Genomic DNA, 20,517 nt, shown 5'->3' with positions numbered 1-20,517 from the left:
CAGCCAACCCTATCCCACTGGCCAACGCAGGCCAGGTGCCACGACCACACAGGTCAAACCAGCCAACCCTATCCCGCTGGACAAGGCAGGCCGGGTGTCACAACCACACAGGTTCAAGAACTGCAGTACAACCAGCCAACCCTATCTATCCCGCTGGACAAGACAGGCCAGGTGTGATGACCACACAGGTTCAGGAACAACAGTGCAACCAGCCAACCCTCTCCCGCTGGACAAGGCAGGCCAGGTGCCTCAACCACACTGGTCCAGCCAGCCAACCCTATCCCACTGGCCAACGCAGGCCAGGTGCCACGACCACACAGGTCGAACCAGCCAACCCTATCCCGCTGGACAAGTCAGGCCGGGTGTCACAACCACACAGGTTCAAGAACTGCAGTCCAATCAGTCAACCCTATCCCGCAGGGACAGTTTAGTGGAAGTGTCAGGCAATATTGCCACAAAGATCTAACTGGTCAAGGTGGAAACATGGCTCAAAAGAAAGGGGCGAAGATCAGGGGACATGCACAGAAGAAACAATCTCAGACAAGTGAACACAGAATCTAGGCCTCGCTGAAGAAGCATCTCAAAAGGCTCCACTGGCACCCTGCTACCATCCTCTGCGATGCTGGTGAGACCAGTCACGCCCAGTGCCACGAGGCTTGCCACTCAGGCGCTATGTGCAAATGACACCCGTTGATGACCTATATGGCCCTCATTACACATCTGGAGGGAAATCACACTGGTAATACCACACTCTGTAGTAATTCCTACAAGTGTATTACTGAAGTATTCCTTCACTTGAAAAATGGGGAATAACTGTGGGGAAACAGTGTTTTGGAACCAATTCCTCCATATTCTTACCTCATTCCAGGCCTTTTCCCCCACACATTTTACCAGATCGGTTCTGGTGAAATTTGTGAGGGGAAAATAATTCTGAAGTGCTGCGTTCTCACACTGCTTGTAATCCTGATCTGGCCAGCAACAACCATCACAGGCAGAATCTAGATTACCAAGCACCTCGTAATACGGGGTCTACGCGCTAGGCCACTGACTTTAGCTTGATGCCAGGACATGTCGACACGAGAATCCAAGAGGATGCATGGATGAAGCCTACACGATAGGACCTGAGAACTGATCTGGAGCGACAGCAAAGTACACGTTTCTTGCGTTCCGTTAATGCCCTTTCTGGTAGACTCTCAAGCCACAGATTCCTCAACTTCTGAATATCCTCCAGGCAGAACCAGAGTGACTCCAAGTGCGTAGAATGCAGACTGGTTCCAAAAACCTTTAAGCAGTACCCCTGCGTGCCGGAATGTGGTGCCTTGCAGTTTTGCACTGACTCCGTCCCACTCCAAAAATGACATACGGGGTCTATATAGGCGACACTCCAGCGCTCTCATGTCAGTTGCTTCGGAGACTGTCCGTGTCCCTAGATGCAGAGCTCCTAAAGCAAAATGGTGGACAGTGCGCTGATTCCTAGACTTGGTGTCTTACTAATAGATTAAGTCAAATCACAGAACAGGGAGGATGGGAGGATCGATGAGGAATCTGCGCTAGATAAAGTATCTACCACAAAGAGCGTTACCAAAGGTAAGTAACTTGTTCTTCTGGTAGAGACTTCTAGCCGCAGGTTGCTCACTTCTAGAATAGATACCAAAGGAATACCTACTGGGAGGCGGGTCTGTGAATGGGCTCGAACCCGGAAGTCCTGCAGGACCGAGCTCCCAGTGAGCCAGACTGTCCAGGCATTAATGCTTCGTGAACGTATGGTGGGACACCCACGCAGCTGCCTGGCAGATATCGAGGACAGGAACTCCTGCCAACGCAGTGGGAGCAGCTTTGGCCATGGGAGGGTGAGCATGCAGTCCGTCTGGAGGCTGCTTTTTTCCCCAGTGTGAAGCAGATTGTAGTACAGAGCACGATCCAGCAGAAGATGCTTCTCTTCAGCACCGCCATCTCCTTTTCACTCGAGAGAACCACACAACGAGCTGATCGTCAACCTGGTGTTCTTTGGTACCAGCTATGTTGAAGCTCAGAGTTCTTTTGTGATCTAAGCAATGGAGTCTCTCCTCCTCCCTAGAGGGGTGAGGCGGAGCACAGAACGCCGGAAGGGTGATGGTTTGACAGACGTGGAATGGAGTCACAGCTTTTGGAAGGAAGGATGCCAGAGTCCGGAGAACCCATTTGTTTGGGAAGAAAGTAGTATATGGTGGAGTGACACCGAGTGCCTAAAGCTCACTCACGTGCTGAGCCGAGGTGCTGATGATGAGGAACACAGCCTTAATAGTAAACGTTGTAAAGTACAGCTGTGAAGCAGCTCGAACGGAAAGCAGATCTGAAAAGTGAGGACCAGATTAAGGTCCCACTGGGGCATTACACAGGGGAAAGGGGGAAAAGTGTTGAAGGCCTTTCAAAAATTGCATCACAACTGGGGAGTTAAACAATGAGGGCTGATCTGGCAACCATAAAAAGGCCCAAAGATAACCCTTAAGTTTGCCCAAAGCAAAGCATTGCCGGGCAAGAGACAGAAAAAACAAAAGAACATCAGATAGATGGGCCTGGATGTGGTCAATCTGGCATTTACTGCACCAAACCACAACACTGTTCCAGAGACCGGCACATACAGATTTTGTTGAGGGACACCTGACTGCCAAGAAGACATCAACAACCTTCGGAGGAAAGTCGAAGGTATTCAGCTGTCGCCGCTCAATCTCCAAGCATATCGGTGGAGATAGTGAAGGTCCGGGTGTAGAACTCTGGGCTGTTACTGCAACAGCAGGTCCTCCCAGATGGATGGCCTGATGGCAAACATGTGCTCAAGCCCAGGAGTTCTGGATACCATACTCTCTGTGCCCAATCCAGAGCAACTAGGATGACTTAGACCCGGTCGGTTCTGATCTTCTTTAGAAGTTGAGGCAGGAATAGTATCGGCAGAAATGCGTACCGGAGTCCTGAGTTAAACTCGAGGCAGAACGCATCTCCGAGAGACACCTTGGAAACTTCAACATGCAGAAGTGCCGGCATTTTGCGTTTTCGGGGGTGGCAGATAGGTCGAGACGCTGCACAGCTGTCCTTTAGCAGAAGAGACCTTGCACTACCTTCAGGTGTAACTGATATTTGTGATTTGCTAGGCACCGACGACTATTTGTGATTTGCTAGGCACCGACGACTAAACTTGTCGCTCTGGCATTCAATGATCCTCCCAGGTGGTTCACCACCAGGAACATTCCTTGGCAGTCCAGCCTTTTCAAGAGATGCAAGGCCTAATGGCACAGAGTCCAAAACCCCACCCCACCCTGTTTGTTGCAGAACCACATGGCAGTAGTGCTGTGCGTGAGCTCCTGTACCAGCCTCCCCTTGATGGATGGAAGGCAGAAAGGCTTTCAACGACAAACGGATGACCCGTACCTCCAGACAGTCGATTTGGGGCCAGGATTCTCCTGAAGACCAGAGGCCTCTGAACTCCACCTCTCACAGATAGCCACCCCAACCAGGAAGCGATGCATCGGTCACCACTGTCAGGTCTGGGTGGGGAAGGGAGAGAGGGTCTGCACTAAACCAATCACAGTCCAGCAACTACCACTGCAGACCTCTGCAATCTCTTTTTAAATATGGGCGTGTTTGGAGAGGTACCCTTGATGTTGGGTCAACTGGGACAACAGATCCTACTGCAGAGCCACATATACCACCTAGCGTGCCGGACTAGCAGGATGCAGGAGGCCATAAGTCCCAGTAGCCTAAGAGACCTCACTCAAATCCAGGACCGTGTCTAGATCGTAATCATAGCCTGAAAGTCCTCGACTCGCTTTCCTGGTGGAAAGGCATGAAACCAAACCATGTCCAAATAAGTTCCAATTAAAAGGCGCACTTGAGGTGTCCGGTGTGAATTCAGCAAGTTGATAGTGAACCCCAACGATGACAGGTAGGGGAAGACTGGCACCCCTGACCTCCGAAGGTGGGCCGCCACCATCAGCATCAGTTTTGTGAACATCTGAGGGGAGCTGGTGAGGCCAAAAGGGAGCACAACAAACTGAAAATACTCCTCTCCCTGTACGAACCACAGGTAGCACTGCTGGGCCAGCAGGACAGGTATATGACAATAGGTGTTGTACAGGTCCAAAGTCACCATCCAGTCTCAAGTGGCAAGGGCAGAAAAGACATGGGCCAGGCTGAGCAGTTTGAAGTTCTCCTTCTGGAGAAAGGTGTTGAGAGGGCACAGATCTAAAATAGGATGAAGCAGCCTTCAGTCCTTCGTGGGCACTAGAAAGAAATGGTGTGAGGAATGAGCTGTATTATTTGGATTGGTTGCACCACTTCACTATGTAATGCACTTACTAACCCCTTTAGGACATTTCGGGTTTGTTTGTGAAACCCTTAGCTCAACCATGCCACTATTATGTCCATGCCAAAGACTCCTTTGGAAGTGGTACTGATGCAAGGGATACAGGATGCTGACAATATCGAAGGATGCTGAGGATGTTGATCCATAGACGTCAGTGGAGTGCTCCTGATACAAAGGATGCTGAAGGATGCTGAGGATGTTGATCTATGGACTTCAATGGAGTGGTCCTGATGCAAGGGATACAGGATGCTGAGGATGCGGAGGATGATGATCCATAGACTTCAATGGAGAGGTCCTGATGCAAGGGATACAGGATGCTGAGGATGCGGATGATGTTGATCCATAGACTTCAATGGAGAGGTCCTGATGCAATGGATACAGGATGCTGTAGGATGCGGAGGATGATGATCCATAGACTTTAATGGATTGGTCCTGATACAAGGGATACAGGATGCTGAAGATGCTGAAGGATGATGAGGATGTTGACCCATAGACTTCAAAGGAGAGGTCCTGATACAAGGGATGCAGGATGCGGAGGATGATGATCCATAGACTTTAATGGAGTGGCCCTGCAAGGGGATACAGGATGGTGAAGATGCTCAAGGATGCTGAGCCGGTGTCGAGGGGAATAGGAATCATTGCAGTGGTCCTGATGCAAGGGATACAGGATGCTGAAGATGCTCAAGGATGCTGTGAATGCAATGCGGTCGACAGGGGTCTTCCTGCAGCTACTCCTCTGTCCATGGGTATGGGTAAGCAGTCCAGGCCACAGCGGTGGACGTCTCTCGAAGTCCTCTTGGTCCTGTCAGACATCCAGTCACTCTGTATCGCAGTCACAGCTGAATCCAAGGAGTCTCCTGGGTTAAGCAGACTCTGGGTAACTTTGAGCGTCGGGCCCTGGTCCCTAATGCTGCATGACAGCGAGGTTCGGCGGCTACAAGATTTGGAATACCAACTTACCCCTGCAGGCTTCTTCAGGTATTCAGGCCCTGTGCTGCAAACAGGAGGTCAGCCAACTGACCCTTGGAGTCTTATTGCTTCAGCTGGGCTCTGGAGTCGACTTCTCTATAGTGCCCACTCTCAAGATGGCAGAACTCCTCTCTTGGGGTGCAGAGCACTCTAGCCCAAACGAGAGGTGTGGGTACCAAGGGGCTACACACCCCTGAAAAACTGGTTTGGCAACTGCTTTCCCTTCTTCTTCCCGAGTGCCAACCTGTTCACCTAAACAACAGAGCAGCCCCTATCCCAAGTGTTCACCTATTTGCCCTTCAAAGGTGGCTTCTCCTTTGATGCTAGCCACTTGGGCTAACACCCTTGTGGCTAGCCTCTTTGGCTAACACGTGTGTAGCTTCCTGCAGGAGGGAGGTGTCACCTCCATCCAGAGCAGGCTTCTATAGTGTTCTTTACTGAGTCATTTGCACGTCTCCCCAGGAGTGCCGAAAGCGGTCTCAAGGACAAACCCCATGTGCAACCATGGACGGACACAGGGGATTAAGGGCAACAAAGAGGCAACTTTATAAAAGCTGCACACTGCAACAAGTTACATTAATTACAACTTGGGCATCAAGTGGGGCTTAATGTAACGAGTTGTTTCATAACTTTCAGAATCAACTTTAGGAATCCCAGTCAGCAGAAGGCAGCAAAGCTGAGGTGTCAGCGTGTAACTATGTACTTGCCAATGGGGCTACCAGCCTTTTCCCCCAGTAAAAACGACAATTGCGGTTTTTACTGTTGGAGCACGGAAAAGGACATGTTCCACAGTTTATTACATAGCACACTGCGCTAGGGCTCGGCAGGCCTGCCTTCTGGGCGACTAATATATATAAAAAAGGGAAGATTGGGCTGTGTCATTGCTTTCAAGCTAGCAGTTTAACACTTCCCTTCCAGTCTGCAGTGGCCGACTGGGAGCCAAGTTTTACAGTTGTCGCATCCAGGGTGGCACAACCAGTCCATGGAAGACACTTTAACTTGCATGCCCTGGGATTCCGGGGTACCATATATTAGGGACTTACAGATAAGTCCGCTTATGCCAATTGGGGGTAGCCAATTCAACATTCACCGTGTGATGAGTTAGAGCACCGGCACGGAGGTCTGGATAGCAAACCTCAGTGCCCTCTCAGGGAGGGAAAACCAGTTGCATCAGTCCAAAACTTTGGGGGTGATGATACCAAAAACAAAGCATTTCCTTACAAACGGGAGTAACAACCACATCCTATTTCTGATGCTGACAACCTCTCGACTGCCCTTTTGGACAAAAGGATATTCACTTCCTGACTCAGAATGGAGAAATGGTTCTCCATCAGTTGCTGGGGGCACGGTGGAAAGTGCAGCGGGCAAGAAAGGAAGGGTAAGGTATATCCCCTCCGGAGAACCTGCAGGACACACCTGTACGGTGTGATCGCCTGCCAGTCTGGGAAGAACGGGTGTATTCTGGCTCCCACCCTGTGGCTGAGTCCCTGCAATGGCACGCTGAAGACATTTGGCAGGTGGAGCCACGGCGGTGCAGCAGACTGGACGGCAGGCTGACTTCAATCGCAGAGGCGGTGGGCACCTCTGCCTCTATTATGAAACTGCAGGATTCCTTGTGGATAGGCTGACGGTAAGGGATACCGTGACCAAAGCTGCGAGAGGAATGATGGAACTGTTGGCAAGGTGGAACGGAAAGTCCCAGAAAGCAAGTGGTCGCCCTGCTCTTCTTAAAAAAGCTTTGTCTCCGAACAGATGAGTCTCACCAAAGGCGAAGTCCACCAGGGAGGACTGGACATCACCAAAGAACCCAATCGATCGCAGACACGCATGGCGGCAAATAAAAACGCTGCCACCTATGGCCTGCCTGATGAAATCAGTGGTGTCCAAGATACAACGAATCGTGAACTTGGCTGCATCACAACCATCCTAGACCTGCTGAGAGCGCACAGGGAGAAGGTCTTCAAGCACGCCAGAGAGGAATTGTGTAACCGGATCCCACAGAGTAGCAAACAGTTGGCGTTAATAGAATGGAGGGCCAAGAAGCCAGCAGATGAGAAGCCACATTTGACAAACGTTTCCCTATCCGTGGAAGTGGTGGGAAATGTTTTGGGATTACAGCAGCTGGTGGAAGCCTGCACCACTGGGTTTTCTGGTGAGGGGTGCTACAAAAGAATAGTGGGGTCACGTGGAGCAGGGTGATGGCAGCTATTAATTCGCTGATTTACTTGCGGGACAGAACACGGTTTGTATCTGGCAGAGCTTTATTTGTTTGATGTCTGCCTCGGTTGAAGGACCTCAGTCAAAACATTTGTCTTAACCTCCAAGGTGGGGAGCGGGAGAGCAAGAAATGTGGCAGCCCTACGCATCACCATGGTGTACGAAGCGGATTCCTTCGTCGCTCGACCAGGGGTAGAAAAAAGAGCTGTCTCTGGGAAGGTATCAAGGCCGCTAGCCTCCGGTAAGTGCTCGTAACAAGTGTCTTACTGATAGGGCTGAGTAAACTCGGCACCCAGGCCACAGCGGTTATCTATATCTGTCCCAAAAAGGGAATGCACAGAGTGTTGTTAACCCTGTGGCAAGTCAAGGGGGGGGGGGGGTAGTCCCACCTCGGGTGTATTAAGGCACAACTTCAGTCGAGGTTGGAGTGCCATCGACTTGGTGGGGGAGAGAACAATCGGGGCCACCTCCTCAGTCATCAGTGAGGTCAGCGTTGACGTGCGTGGGGAAGGCGTGGGTCATAGCATCAGAAGCGGGGTCAGAACAGGAGCCAAAGGGAAGACAGGCTCATAGGGTCCAGTTGGTAAAGAGGGTGAACCCAATGGTGGTATTCCAGGTGAAAGACTCCTTGGGGCCTGAAGGCGCACCAGAAGAAGTTGGCAGGGATCCAAAGAGTCGGGCCTGGCAGTGTGGAAGTCTTCGATCTGATGTGGCTTGGCTGAAGGCCTTCGAAACTCAGGGGTTGTGCTGCAACCAGTTGCGGGATCGGCTCAGAAGTTGGCCAACTTCGGGAATGTGACCGAGAAGGGTGGTGTCGGCACCACGTGCAGGCGAATGACAGTGGCACGAGAGAATAGAATTCCTCTTTGATCTATTGTGCTTCTTTTGCTTACCTGAGTACTTGGAGCACAATGAAGATCGGCCTCTGGAGTGTCTCTATCCAGGATCGGGACCGAGATCGGACCTTGGACGCGGAGTGTGACTTGGAACGGTCCCAATGAGGAGTCTTCTTATGCTTGGCAGTGAAGAGTTTCGTCTCACATTCCCTGATGGCCTCTGGGTTTATCTACGAGGAGCCACTGCAGGCCTTGGAGTAGTTGCTCAACCCCTGCCACAAATGATGGGGCTTCATCACAAACACTTGTTTGCAAAAGTCCCTGCAGAGCTTAAAATCTGCCATTTTTGGAGGTGACATTCCTTGCTCACGTAAAGAAATATGGTTGAGATAATGTCTCAGAGAAACAGCGTTTGGTGGTGCAGAAAGAAAGGAAATAAGTCTGAGCACGGGAGTGGTGCCTACATAGGCCAGTACCTTCCAGTGCGCAGAAGCACTACTGAAAAGTTCTGGATCTAGTCTGATACCTGGGGAATATTCCATAGGTGAGGAATCTATCGCTAGAAGTCTCCATCGGAAAGGAAATTGTCGGGCTTCAGTGGGAACTTTGTACAACTTTGTTTCAAAGTCCATCTGAGGATAGAGTGAGCAACAAGTGGTTCCACTCGAACCACTCTAGCAATCAAGTCAGGGTAGTCAACAACACCAAAGCAAACTAATTTGTAATCGAGACAACAAAGTAATAGCATCAATTAAACCTCAATGTGCCTCAAAACAACAGCCAAGAGCACTGGACCTAAACAGCCAACGAAGTCTACAAATAAAAGGTCGGTCAAAGCTGCAGACCCTGCTCTCCCTCTTTCTAGACAGGCAACCGTTAGCAAGTCCATAAGTAGGCTTTCCTTTTTTAGGTTTAACCCTATATTAACTGATAAAACCCCACGAAAGGGAAATAACCCTTATTAGAGTAAACATATAAACACTGATAAACAGCTGCATGCTCACAAACTAAAATGCCAAAGGATAAAAATAAGCGAGAATGTGCTCTTTTTAGATCTCGCCTATTTGTGCATGTGCTGTTTGTTGTGCAACATATCGTCAGCATCCAGTGGGCTTAGAGCCTACCTATTGCTTACTACTGGTTAACTTCACTCTAGGTTGCTTCTTATTCGTTAGCTTATATGAGATTTAATGACTCTTCATGATTTGTACATCTCCTGGAGTATGGACAATACTTATGTCCCTTTACTTCTTTTCAGGTGGTACGTTTGTCTTTTTAAGTCCTCCGTGAGAGTACATGTGTTTTCCATTTCTCACTCGTGTACTTCCCCATCCTCCAGGCTTCTGTTGCTCTTTCTATGTCTGTGTACTTCTCCCCCATGCTACACTCCCGTCCGTGTGCTTCACACCCCCTCCACTTTGCACTCTCTCGTCTGTTTGTTTTCCCCGCTCCACATTCCTTTATCTCAATTTACTTCCCAATGAGTGCCCTCCGTATTGCTTCCAATGTGCTACTTCCCCTTTCACTCCGGTTGCTTTCCCAACCCTACCCTCCATGATTCCTAGCCTGTGTTTCTTCCTCCCACCTGTGTTGCGTACCCCAACCCGCTGTGCTACTTTTTTTTCTGTTTACCGAACCAACTTGAGATGCTAAACAAAAAGAAAAAAAAAGTATCAGGGAGATGCTGAAACAATTCCTTGACCTCCTCCCATTGGCGGCTTTTGCAAGTGCCAGCACTCTCTCTACTACCTGCATTCCTGCAGTCTCAGTTCTTTTACCCTCCGTATCAGGGGTCGGGACGTCTCTATGCCCTGCTTTAGTGCCCTATTCATGGCCGTCTGCACCAGCGGGAGTCTGATGCAGGAAGGATCTTGGGGTGCATGCTTACATTTCTTATCTACCTGGAGTGTCACAACTTTCACTTCCAATGGGTCATTGAAGAACGAGTTACTTACCTTCAGTAACGGCAGGGAAAGTCCGGGACCCAAGACCTCGAAAGGTGAGCTACAACCACTGGTATCTCTTTCGTGAGCACTCAGGACGCACTGATGAGGCCGAAAGGGAGTACAGCGAACTAGAAATGCTTGTGGCCCTTTGTGATCTGCAGGTAACGCCTGTGTGCTTGCAGGACGGGGTTGTGGAAGTGATCATCTTGTAAGTCCAATTCTACCATCCAGTCTCTAGGGCAGACAAGAACTAAGTCAGGGTGAGCATCTTGAATTTCTCTTTCTTCAGGAAGGCGTTGATGGGGCGGTGGCTTCTGTCCTGTTTCAGCACCAGAAAATAGCAGAAATAGAAACCACAGCCTACTTCTGGCACTGGCACGCACTCAATTGTCCTTTGGCCAACAGAGCCTGGACCTCCTGCCGGAGCGAGAAGAGATGGTCCTTTGTCAGCCGCTTTGGGGATGGTGTCAAAGGCAGAGGGGTTTCTATGAAGGGAAGGGTGTAACCCCTCCGGACAATTTGAAGTACTCACTTGTCTGAGGTTATGGCTTGACATTGGGGCAGATGGTGCCTGATTCTGCCACCAACAACATAGCTGTGCTCTGTGGAGGGCATGCTTAAGTGTCTTAGAGTATGTGGCAGTTGGAGGGGCAGGGAATTAGACAAAACGCTGGCTTTGGTTCCCACATCCTTTGTGGAACGTATGTCTACAGTCACACACAGCTGGGAGGCCTGATGACCTTGGGGTATGGCTGGTACTGCGGATCCAGCTAGGAACCCTTATCCAACAGAAGGGGCAAAAGGAGAAGTGTGGGTGGCGCGATGCTAAGGAAGAACCCAAAGGTCTGGCGGTAGTTCGATTCTCCTTAAAGCGCTTAAGCGCTGAATCAGCCTTATCACCGAACGAGTGAGAGCTGTCCAAGGGCATGCCCATCAGAGCCAACTGGACATCCCCAGAGAAGCCAGTTGATTGAAGCCAGGCATAACAGTGTAGTGCTACCATGGAGGCATTATCCCTGCTCAGCCAATCACTGCTGTCAAATCCACACCGGATGGATAACTTTGCTGTGTCACTGCAATCAATAATGGCCTGGTTCAGTATGACTTGGGCTTCTTCTGACGCCATAGGCAGCACTTGTGCGACCGTATCCCACAAGGTGTGGCAGTATCAGCTCAAAAGACATGCGGTGTTTACTGACCACAATGCTAGGCTGGTTGAAGTGAAGATTCTCTCTCCGAAGATGTTCAACCTCTTGGATTCCCAGTCCAGCGGAGCGGTGGAGAACGAGCTGGTATTAAGTTTAGCGGTCGCGGCCTGTACCACCAGACTCTCTGGGGTTGGGTGCTGGGCAGACAAAAGCTGGGTCCCTAGGAGTGGGGCGGTAATGATAGGTAATCATCTTGTGCACTGGAACACTTGTGCAGGGCTTGGCCCAAATCCCCGGGAGAGTGTCCGTGAGGACGTGGTTGAAGGGAAGCAGTGGGTTTGAATGAAATAGCCCTTGCCGAAGCACCTTTGTAAAGAGGTTGGTCTTAACCTGGATGGAGGGAAGCTTCTGCTTGAGGACCTCCGCCAACCTCCTCACCACCATAGCGAAGGACGGTCAGTCCTCCGTGCCAACTCCTGGAGACGATACCAGGCCAGCATCTGGAGACGTGAGCTACTCGTATCAGTTGTCGTCTTGGTAGGGATGGGCCATCTAGTCTGAGGAGTCAAATAACTGGTTGGTGTCGTCATCACCCCACAAACGTCCAGTTCCGTACCAGCCCTGTCAAAGACTAGGGGCAGCGTGTCTGAGCTGGACGACTGACGTGGCCCACAAGGTGCTGGCGTCTATGTCAAGAGGCGCCATCTCAGAATCAGATAGGACAATGGGGTCCATGTCATTGAGTGATGGAGATGACGTCGGGTGTGGCGTCGCAAGAACACGCTCTGGTGCAGGCATCAGCGCCATAGTATGCCAGGATCTGAAGGGGGATCCAGAGGGCCCTGTTGGTGTCAAAAGCAGGCTCGCTGGCGGTACCCCGGCTGGGGCACCTTGCGGCTCTGTGGGGCCTGAAGGCACACAAAAGGGAACAGATGGGCTAAAAATGGGGTGCATTGCCACATAAAATTACTTAAGTTGGGCAGGAGTCGCGCCGGGGAAGTTAACGAGGCAGGGACCTGACCACTGGCACCACAGGAGGAGTGCAGGAGCAAGGCCTAGAAGTACGAGATCAAGTGTTTGGAGGCAAAGTACGCTTGGACGCTGGTTTCTTTGATTTACCTGACTTTGATGATGATGACTTAGACTTGTGAGACGACTGAATGCGAGATGGACTCCGTGACCAGGTCTTAGATTTTTCTCAGGATCGGGAGGGACGCTCCCGGATTACCTTCGGGTGCATTGACTGGATGGAGGGTTATATTCGGCACCAGGCAGCACCAAGCAAAGCAGATGGCGTTGAATAAACAGTTTTTTAGGAGGTGTCTTGGTCAAGGCATTCTTTTCAAGTCCATCACTTGTCTAGGGCTTTGGCCATCTCATATGTTTGGAAAGTGTCACCAGGGGATGTTGTGACCAGTTATTGATGTCGTGAGCTGTAACATCGTTGTGTATGTGATGTACTAAAGGAACTAACACACCAAAACAATATCTAGGAACTCTGTTTGTATTTTACAAATATCAGGCCCTCAGGGCCGAGGTCGTCCTTGACGGGGCAGTGCCACAAGGAGAGGTGCAGTAAAAGAGGCAAACATTCCCCGCCAGGAGTCAGATCCCGTGCCAGTCAGGGCAGGGTAAAGAGAATCCTGCAATCAGCAGCTCAATCAAGAGCTGCCCCTTTGGTGCCAGACGGCTCCTGCTTGGTCTCTGTATCGGTTCACAAGGATCACGAGTGCATTGCGATATCTGGGCATCCTTGCAATCTCAGAACTAGGTGCAATGACAAATGCAAACATGCCACCCAGAGGATCAGATGCGGCCATCTTCAATCTCTACTGATCCTCCCATGAGAAGCCCATTGAATGCCTGACACTGGCACTAAAAGAAACCAGAACTTGAAGAAAAAGAAGCTGCAGCAGGTCAGCCTCATACCTGGACCATGGGCGCAGCTTCTTACGACCCGTCCAGTGACGCACACCCTTGGAGACTCTCACCTGTCCTGTCATAGGATTCATGACAGGTGTGTGCGATCTCTGCTCCAAGCTGCAGGTAGTGTCCAGCTTTATCATCTCTAGACCCGTCAGCGCCCAGGGCCAGCATGCCCCCGGCGAAGCAGGTCAGATGCCCCATCTTCCGCTCAAGGTGCCCATTCTTCCACTCGCCGATGAACGTCAAACCACCGTTGGACTTCCGGATAAGGTGCCGCTCTATAGCCTGCAGGATGCAAAGGGATAAACACAGGTATATCGCAACACTTCAGGGCAGTTATTTCCAGGAGTTCAGAACCTTTAGACCTTGTTCCTTTTATGCAGGATGTCCTTGTGAGAACCACAAACCCATCGCTCAGTGCGCTGCCCCTTGTCTACCTGTCCATCAACCCCAACAAAACCCTCACTCCATTTCCTGAGAGCACCCTAGTCTTACTGCCTGTCAAACCCAACAAAACCCTCAGTCCTGCTGAGAGTGCCCTTGTCTTGCTGCCTGTCAAAGCCAACAAAACCCTCAGTCCTCCTGAGAGTGCCCTTGTCTTACTGCCTGTCAAACCCAACAAAACCCTCACTCCTGCTGAGAGTGCCCTTGTCTTACTGCCTGTCAAACCAAACAAAACCCTCAGTCCTGATGAGAGTGCCCTTGTCTTACTGCTTGTCAAACCCAACAAAACCGTCAGTCCTGCTGAGAGTGCCCTTGTCTTACTGCCTGTCAAACCCAACAAAACCCTCAGTCCTTCTGAGAGTGCCCTTGTCTTACTGCTCATCAAAGCTAACAAAACCCTCAGTCCATGTCCTGAGAGTGCCCTTGTCTTACTGCCTGTCAAACCCAACAAAACCCTCAGTCCTGCTGAGAGTGCCCTTGTCTTACTGCTCATCAAAGCCAACAAAACCCTCAGTCCTCCTGAGAGTGCCCTTGTCTTACTGCCTGTCAAACTCAACAAAACCCTCAGTCCTCCTGAGAGTGCCCTTGTCTTACTGCCTGTCAAACCCAACAAAACCCCCAGTCCTGCTGAGAGTGCCCTTGTCTTACTGCCTGTCAAACTCAACAAAACCCTCAGTCCTGCTGAGAGTGCCCTTGTCTTACTGCTCATCAAAGCCAACAAAACCCTCAGTCCTGCTGAGAGTGCCCTGGTCTTACTGCCTGTCAAACCCAACAAAACCCCCAGTCCTGCTGAGAGTGCCCTTGTCTTACTGCCTGTCAAACCCAACAAAACCCCCAGTCCTGCTGCGAGTGCCCTTGTCTTACTGCCTGTCAAACCCAACAAAACCCTCAGTCCTCCTGAGAGTGCCCTGGTCTTACTGCCTGTCAAACCCAACAAAACCCTCAGTCCTGCTGAGAGTGCCCTTGTCTTACTGCCTGTCAAACCCAACAAAACCCTCAGTCCTCCTGAGAGTGCCCTTGTCTTACCGCCTGTCAAACTCAACAAAACCCTCAGTCCCGCTGAGAGTGCCCTTGTCTTACCGCCTGTCAAACTCAACAAAACCCTCAGTCCCGCTGAGAGTGCCCTTGTCTTACTGCCTGTAAAACCCAACAAAACCCTCAGTCCTACTGAGAGTGCCCTTGTCTTACTGCCTTTCAAACCCAACAAAACCCCCAGTCCTGCTGAGAGTGCCCTTGTCTTACTGCCTGTCAAACCCAACAAAACCCCCAGTCCTGCTGAGAGTGCCCTTGTCTTACTGCCTGTCAAACCCAACAAAACCCTCAGTCCTCCTGAGTGCGCCCTGGTCTTACTGCCTGTCAAACCCAACAAAACCCTCAGTCCTGCTGAGAGTGCCCTTGTCTTACTGCCTGTCAAACCCAACAAAACCCTCAGTCCTCCTGAGAGTGCCCTGGTCTTACTGCTCATCAAACCCAACAAAACCCTCAGTCCTCCTGAGAGTGCCCTGGTCTTACTGCCTGTCAAACCCAACAAAACCCTCAGTCCTCCTGAGAGTGCCCTGGTCTTACTGCCTGTCAAACCCAACAAAACCCTCAGTCCTGCTGAGAGTGCCCTTGTCTTACTGCCTGTCAAACCCAACAAAACCCTCAGTCCTCCTGAGAGTGCCCTGGTCTTACTGCCTGTCAAACCCAACAAAACCCTCAGTCCTCCTGAGAGTGCCCTGGTCTTACTGCCTGTCAAACCCAACAAAACCCTCAGTCCTGCTGTGAGTGCCCTTGTCTTACTGCCTGTCAAACCCAACAAAACCCTCAGTCCTGCTGAGAGTGCCCTGGTCTTACTGCCTGTCAAACCCAACAAAACCCTCAGTCCTCCTGAGAGTGCCCTGGTCTTACTGCCTGTCAAACCCAACAAAACCCTCAGACCTGCTGAGAGTGCCATTGTCTTACTGCCTGTCAAACCCAACAAAACCCTCAGTCCTGCTGAGAGTGCCCTTGTCTTACTGCCTGTCAAACCCAACAAAACCCCCAGTCCTGCTGAGAGTGCCCTTGTCTTACTGCCTGTCAAACCCAACAACACCCTCAGTCCTCCTGAGAGTGCCCTGGTCTTACTGCCTGTCAAACCCAACAAAACCCTCAGTCCTTCTGAGAGTGCCCTGGTCTTACTGCCTGTCAAACCCAACAAAACCCTCAGTCCTGCTGAGAGTGCCCTTGTCTGACTGCCTGTCAAACCCAACAAAACCCCCAGTCCTGCTGAGAGTGCCCTTGTCTTACTGCCTGTCAAACCCAACAAAACCCTCAGTCCTCCTGAGAGTGCCCTGGTCTTACTGCCTGTCAAACCCAACAAAACCCTCAGTCCTCCTGAGAGTGCCCTGGTCTTACTGCCTGTCAAACCCAACACAACCCTCAGTCCTGCTGAGAGTGCCCTTGTCTTACTGCCTGTCTGTTAGAAAGGGTAGATGGACCGGGAGGGTCGGCCGGGGTCAGGAGGAGAGGTCTCCGGGGAGAGCCGTCTCCAGCGATCGTACAGACAAGTAACTTCCCCCCCCACAGACAGATACCACACACGGATAAGGTTCAGTGTTCTTTATAAGCACTTCTTAAGGTACGGTTGAATGGTACAAGGAGGTCTGGACTCAGGGGTCCCCTCGATTCAAGTCTCTCAAAGCAGGGTAAGGGGTAGCGGGACAGTCTGTCTACCAGTCAGGTAGCTCGGATGAGATGATGACTAGCTCACAATCCTCGAGCTTGGTGGCTTAGTTGGTAAGGGCCGCGGCAGCGCCAGCAGGTCCCGGTTGAGATGGTCGGTACACGGTCCGCGGCAGCGCCAGCAGGTCCCGGAAAGATGGTTGATGTACGGTCCGCGGCAGCGCCAGCAGGTCCCGGTGAGGATGGTCGTTACAACGGGCCGCGGCAGCGCCAGCAGGTCCCGACGAGGATGGTCGTTACAACGGGCCGCGGCAGCGCCAGCAGGTCCCGACGAGGATGGATGTTGCAGAAGGCCGCGGCAGCGCCAGCAGGCAGGACGATGGTTCACAAGAGCGGGCTATGGCAGCGCCAGTAGTCCGTCAAGGCTGAGTTCTCTCGGTGTCTCTCGACTCCAGGATACAACTGCCTTCCTGCTCCGGAGCTGCCCCAGTTATAGGGCTGGTGCCCTTTGATGTCCGGACCCTCGCACTTGGAGGTCGGAGGGTCCGGGATGAAGGTGTCCAGACACCCAGCAGGGGGTGGAGCCAGTGCCTGGGGGAGCTGGAGGCGATCGGCACCTGGCGGGGGAGAGCCCTTGACACTTCGTTCTCCCATTGACCTGCCAAGTGGTCCGCTCACCTCCTGGGTGGATGGTGGTGCCGGGATGTCGGGGCCGGCCAGGCCCGGGGTTAGGGTCGGGGTGAGGCCATGCGGCCTCGTGGTGCAGGGCCCAAGATGGCGGCTGGACCCGGCCGGGGACGCCGGTGGGGCTGGACCCCGTGATGAGTAGAGGTCCGAGGGCAGAAGATCCGTCGGGAGACGGGGTACAGGTGCTTTTCGTGGGGTATGCCTGGTGGGCCGGAGCTCGGGCCCTGTCGTGCGGGGAGGGAGCAAGCCCTCTGTGTGGCCTGTCCAACATGCGTCCCCCCCAGCTGAAGGCGGGGAGAGTCACCCATCTCCTTGGGGACTCTCTTCGTCGAGGCGGAAAAAGCGGGACAGGCCATCCGCGTTGGCGTGGTCTTGGCCTGGTCGGTGCTCCACGGTGAAGTCCATTCCCTGCAGGGAAATGGACCAGCGCAAGAGTTTTGGGTTCTCCCCCCGCATCTGCATCAGCCACTGCAGGGGTCGATGGTCGGTTTGTACCCGGAAGTGGGTACCGAAGAGATAGGGTCGGAGCTTTTTGAGGGCCCACACTACTGCGAATGCCTCGCTCTCGATGGTGCTCCAACGCTGTTCTCGGGCCAGGAGACGTCGACTGATGAAGGCCACCGGCTGGTCATGACCTTCGGGGTTTAACTGAGAAAGGACGGCTCCGATGCCGTGGTCGGAGGCGTCGGTCTGCACCACAAATTCCCGACTGTAATCGGGGGCCTGGAGCACAGGGGCGGTGCACAGGGCGGCCTTCAGCTTCTCGAAGGCCGCTTGACAATCAGGAGTCCAGTTAATCCGCTTCGGTTGGTTCTTGGACGTGAGACCCGTGAGGGGCCCCACGATGCTGCCGTAGTCCTTCACGAACCGCCGGTAGTAGCCGGTGAGCCCCAAGAAGGCTCGGACCTCGGTCTGAGTGACGGGGGGCTGCCAGGACTGGATGGCAGCAATCTTAAGTTGTAGCGGGGCCACCAGCCCGCTTCCCACTTGGTGCCCAAGGTAGGTCACAGACCCTTGGCCAATTTGGCACTTGCCGGCCTTAATGGTGAGGCCGGCCCGCTGGAGGGCTTGTAGGACCTCTTGGAGGTGACGGAGGTGGTCGGACCAGTGGCGGCTGTATACAGCGATATCGTCCAGGTAGGCAGCGCTGAACTCTTCGAGCCCCGCCAAGACCTGGTTCACAAGGCGTTGAAACGTGGCGGGGGCATTCTTCATGCCAAAGGGCATGACCTTGAATTGATAGTGGCCATCGGGGGTAGAGAAGGCTGACCGTTCCTGAGCCCTGGGTGTGAGGCCGATCTGCCAGTAGCCCGCTGTTAGGTCGAAGATACTAAGGTAGCGGGCGGCCCCCAGCCGGTCGATCAGCTCGTCTGCTCGGGGATAGGATGAGCGTCGGTCCGGGTGACAGCGTTCAAGCCCCGGTAGTCGACGCAGAATCTCAGTTCAGGTGCGGCGCCGGGGGCAGCGGCTTTGGGAACCAATACAACCGGACTGGCCCAGGGACTGTCCGAGGGCTCGATGACCCCGATCGTGAGCATCTTGGCCACTTCCTCCTGTATGCAGGCCCGTACCCGATCTGGTACGCGGTAGGCCCGGTGTCGGACAGGGGGACTGTCCCCGGTGTCTACGTCGTGCAAACACCAAGGGGTGACCCCGGGGGTGAGGGAGAACAGGGCAGCGAACTGCAGCAGGAGGTTCCGGCAGTCCTGGCGTTGCTCCGAAGTGAGGGCGTCAGAGAGCCGGACCCCGTCCACGGAGCCGTCATTCTCCTGAGTTTTCAGAAGATCCGGGAGGGGTTCGGAGTCTTCCTCTGCCCCACTGTCCGTAGCCATCAGGAGGCTGAGTTCTGAGCGCACAAAGTGTGGTTTGAGTCGGTTGGTGTGGAGGACCCGGAGGGGGTTCCGGGAGGTCCCCAGGTCGATGAGGTAAGTGACGGGGCTTTTGCGCTCGACCACTTTGAAGGGCCCCGTCCACTTATCTTGCAAGGCACATGGTTCGGTGGGGGACATCACCCATACTTGTTGTCCAGGCTCGAACTCAACGGAGGAGGCATTGTGATCATACCACCTCTTCATGTCCTCCTGGCTGGCCTCGAGGTTCGCCTTGGCCATCTGTCTGAAGCGCCGGGTCTGATTGCGTAGGGCCAGGATGTATTTGAAGACGTCTGGAGGGGTCTTTAGGGGGGCCATCTCCCAACCTTCTTTTACTAGGCTGAGGGGCCCTCGCACAGGGTGCCCGTACAGGAGTTCGAAAGGGCTAAAACCGAGGGACTTCTGGGGAACTTCTCGGTAAGCGAAGAGGAGGCACGGGAGTAGTACATCCCACTGGCGACGGAGGGGCTCTTCCAATCCCCCAATCATCCCCTTGAGAGTGCGGTTAAACCGCTCCACTAGTCCGTTCCCTTGGGGGTGATAGGGGGTCGTGAATCTGTAGGTGACCCCGCACTGTTGCCAGAGGGACTTCATGTATTTGGATATAAAGTTCGTGCCTCGGTCGCTGACGACTTCTCGGGGGAAGCCTACCCGGGAGAAGATCCCCATTAGGGCCCGGCCAACCACCGGAGCTGTCACGGTCCGTAGGGGCACCGCCTCGGGGTAGCGGGTGGCATGGTCCACCAGTACTAAGATGAACCTGTGTCCTTGTGCCGTGCGGGGGTCCAGAGGCCCCACAATGTCTATCCCCACCCTCTCGAACGGGGTGGTGACCACAGGGAAGGGTTGCAGAGGGGCTTTCAGCTTCCGACCACTCTTCCCGCTGGCTTGGCATGTGGGGCAAGATCGGCAGTGGTTCAGGACGTCGTTCCTCATCTTCGGCCAGAAAAAGTGGGTCACTAGGCGGCTGTACGTTTTGTCCTGGCCCAGGTGTCCAGCCAGGGGGACATCGTGCGCCAGGTTGAGCAGAAAGTCTCTGAAGCGGAGAGGTACCACCAGTACTCGACCGGCCCCCAGCTCGGCGATTCTTTGCTCGCTGTATAGCAGGTCGTTATCCCAGTAGACCCAGTGAGTTCCGGTGGAGTCCCCTGCGTTCTGGGCGCTGGCTTGTTGGCGGAGTCCCTCGAGGGAGGGACAGGTCTTTTGTTCCTGGCGGAACTGTTCTTGGGTGGGCCCCCCTTCTTGACGCCACTGAGCCAGGTCAGGAAGGTCCTGGGATTGCGCGTCCCCTTCGGTCGTCGGGTCTGGGAGGCTGGCCTTGTCGTTGTCTTCTACTGGGGCGACCGGGGGCGGAGGTGCCGGCCATTCCGGTTCTTCTGATCGAGGGACGGCACGGGCGGCCATGGACCGGGTGGTTATGCAGGCCCAGTCCGGGAGGCCCAGCATCCCCAGGTGCTCCCTTCTCTCAACGGTGGCCCACGGGGAACTCTC

General features: G+C 53.2%; 1 protein-coding gene across 2 annotated transcripts in view; it reads right to left on the bottom strand.

Moving 5' to 3' along the window:
• Window positions 1-20,517, bottom strand: part of MAN1A2 (mannosidase alpha class 1A member 2) — a 541,780-nt gene that overhangs the window by 39,472 nt on the left and 481,791 nt on the right. For both annotated transcript variants that reach the window (XM_085620701.1, XM_085620700.1), the window contains exon 10: window positions 13,447-13,666. In XM_085620701.1, coding sequence (XP_085476827.1) covers window positions 13,447-13,666 — 220 coding nt within the window. The remainder of the gene's footprint in view (window positions 1-13,446; window positions 13,667-20,517) is intronic.

The sequence above is a fragment of the Triturus cristatus genome, chromosome 8 (assembly GCF_964204655.1).
Source record: "Triturus cristatus chromosome 8, aTriCri1.1, whole genome shotgun sequence".
Classification (NCBI taxonomy): domain Eukaryota; kingdom Metazoa; phylum Chordata; class Amphibia; order Caudata; family Salamandridae; genus Triturus; species Triturus cristatus.
Note: the sequence above shows the minus strand (reverse complement) of the source record. Positions and strands in the feature narration are given on the sequence as shown.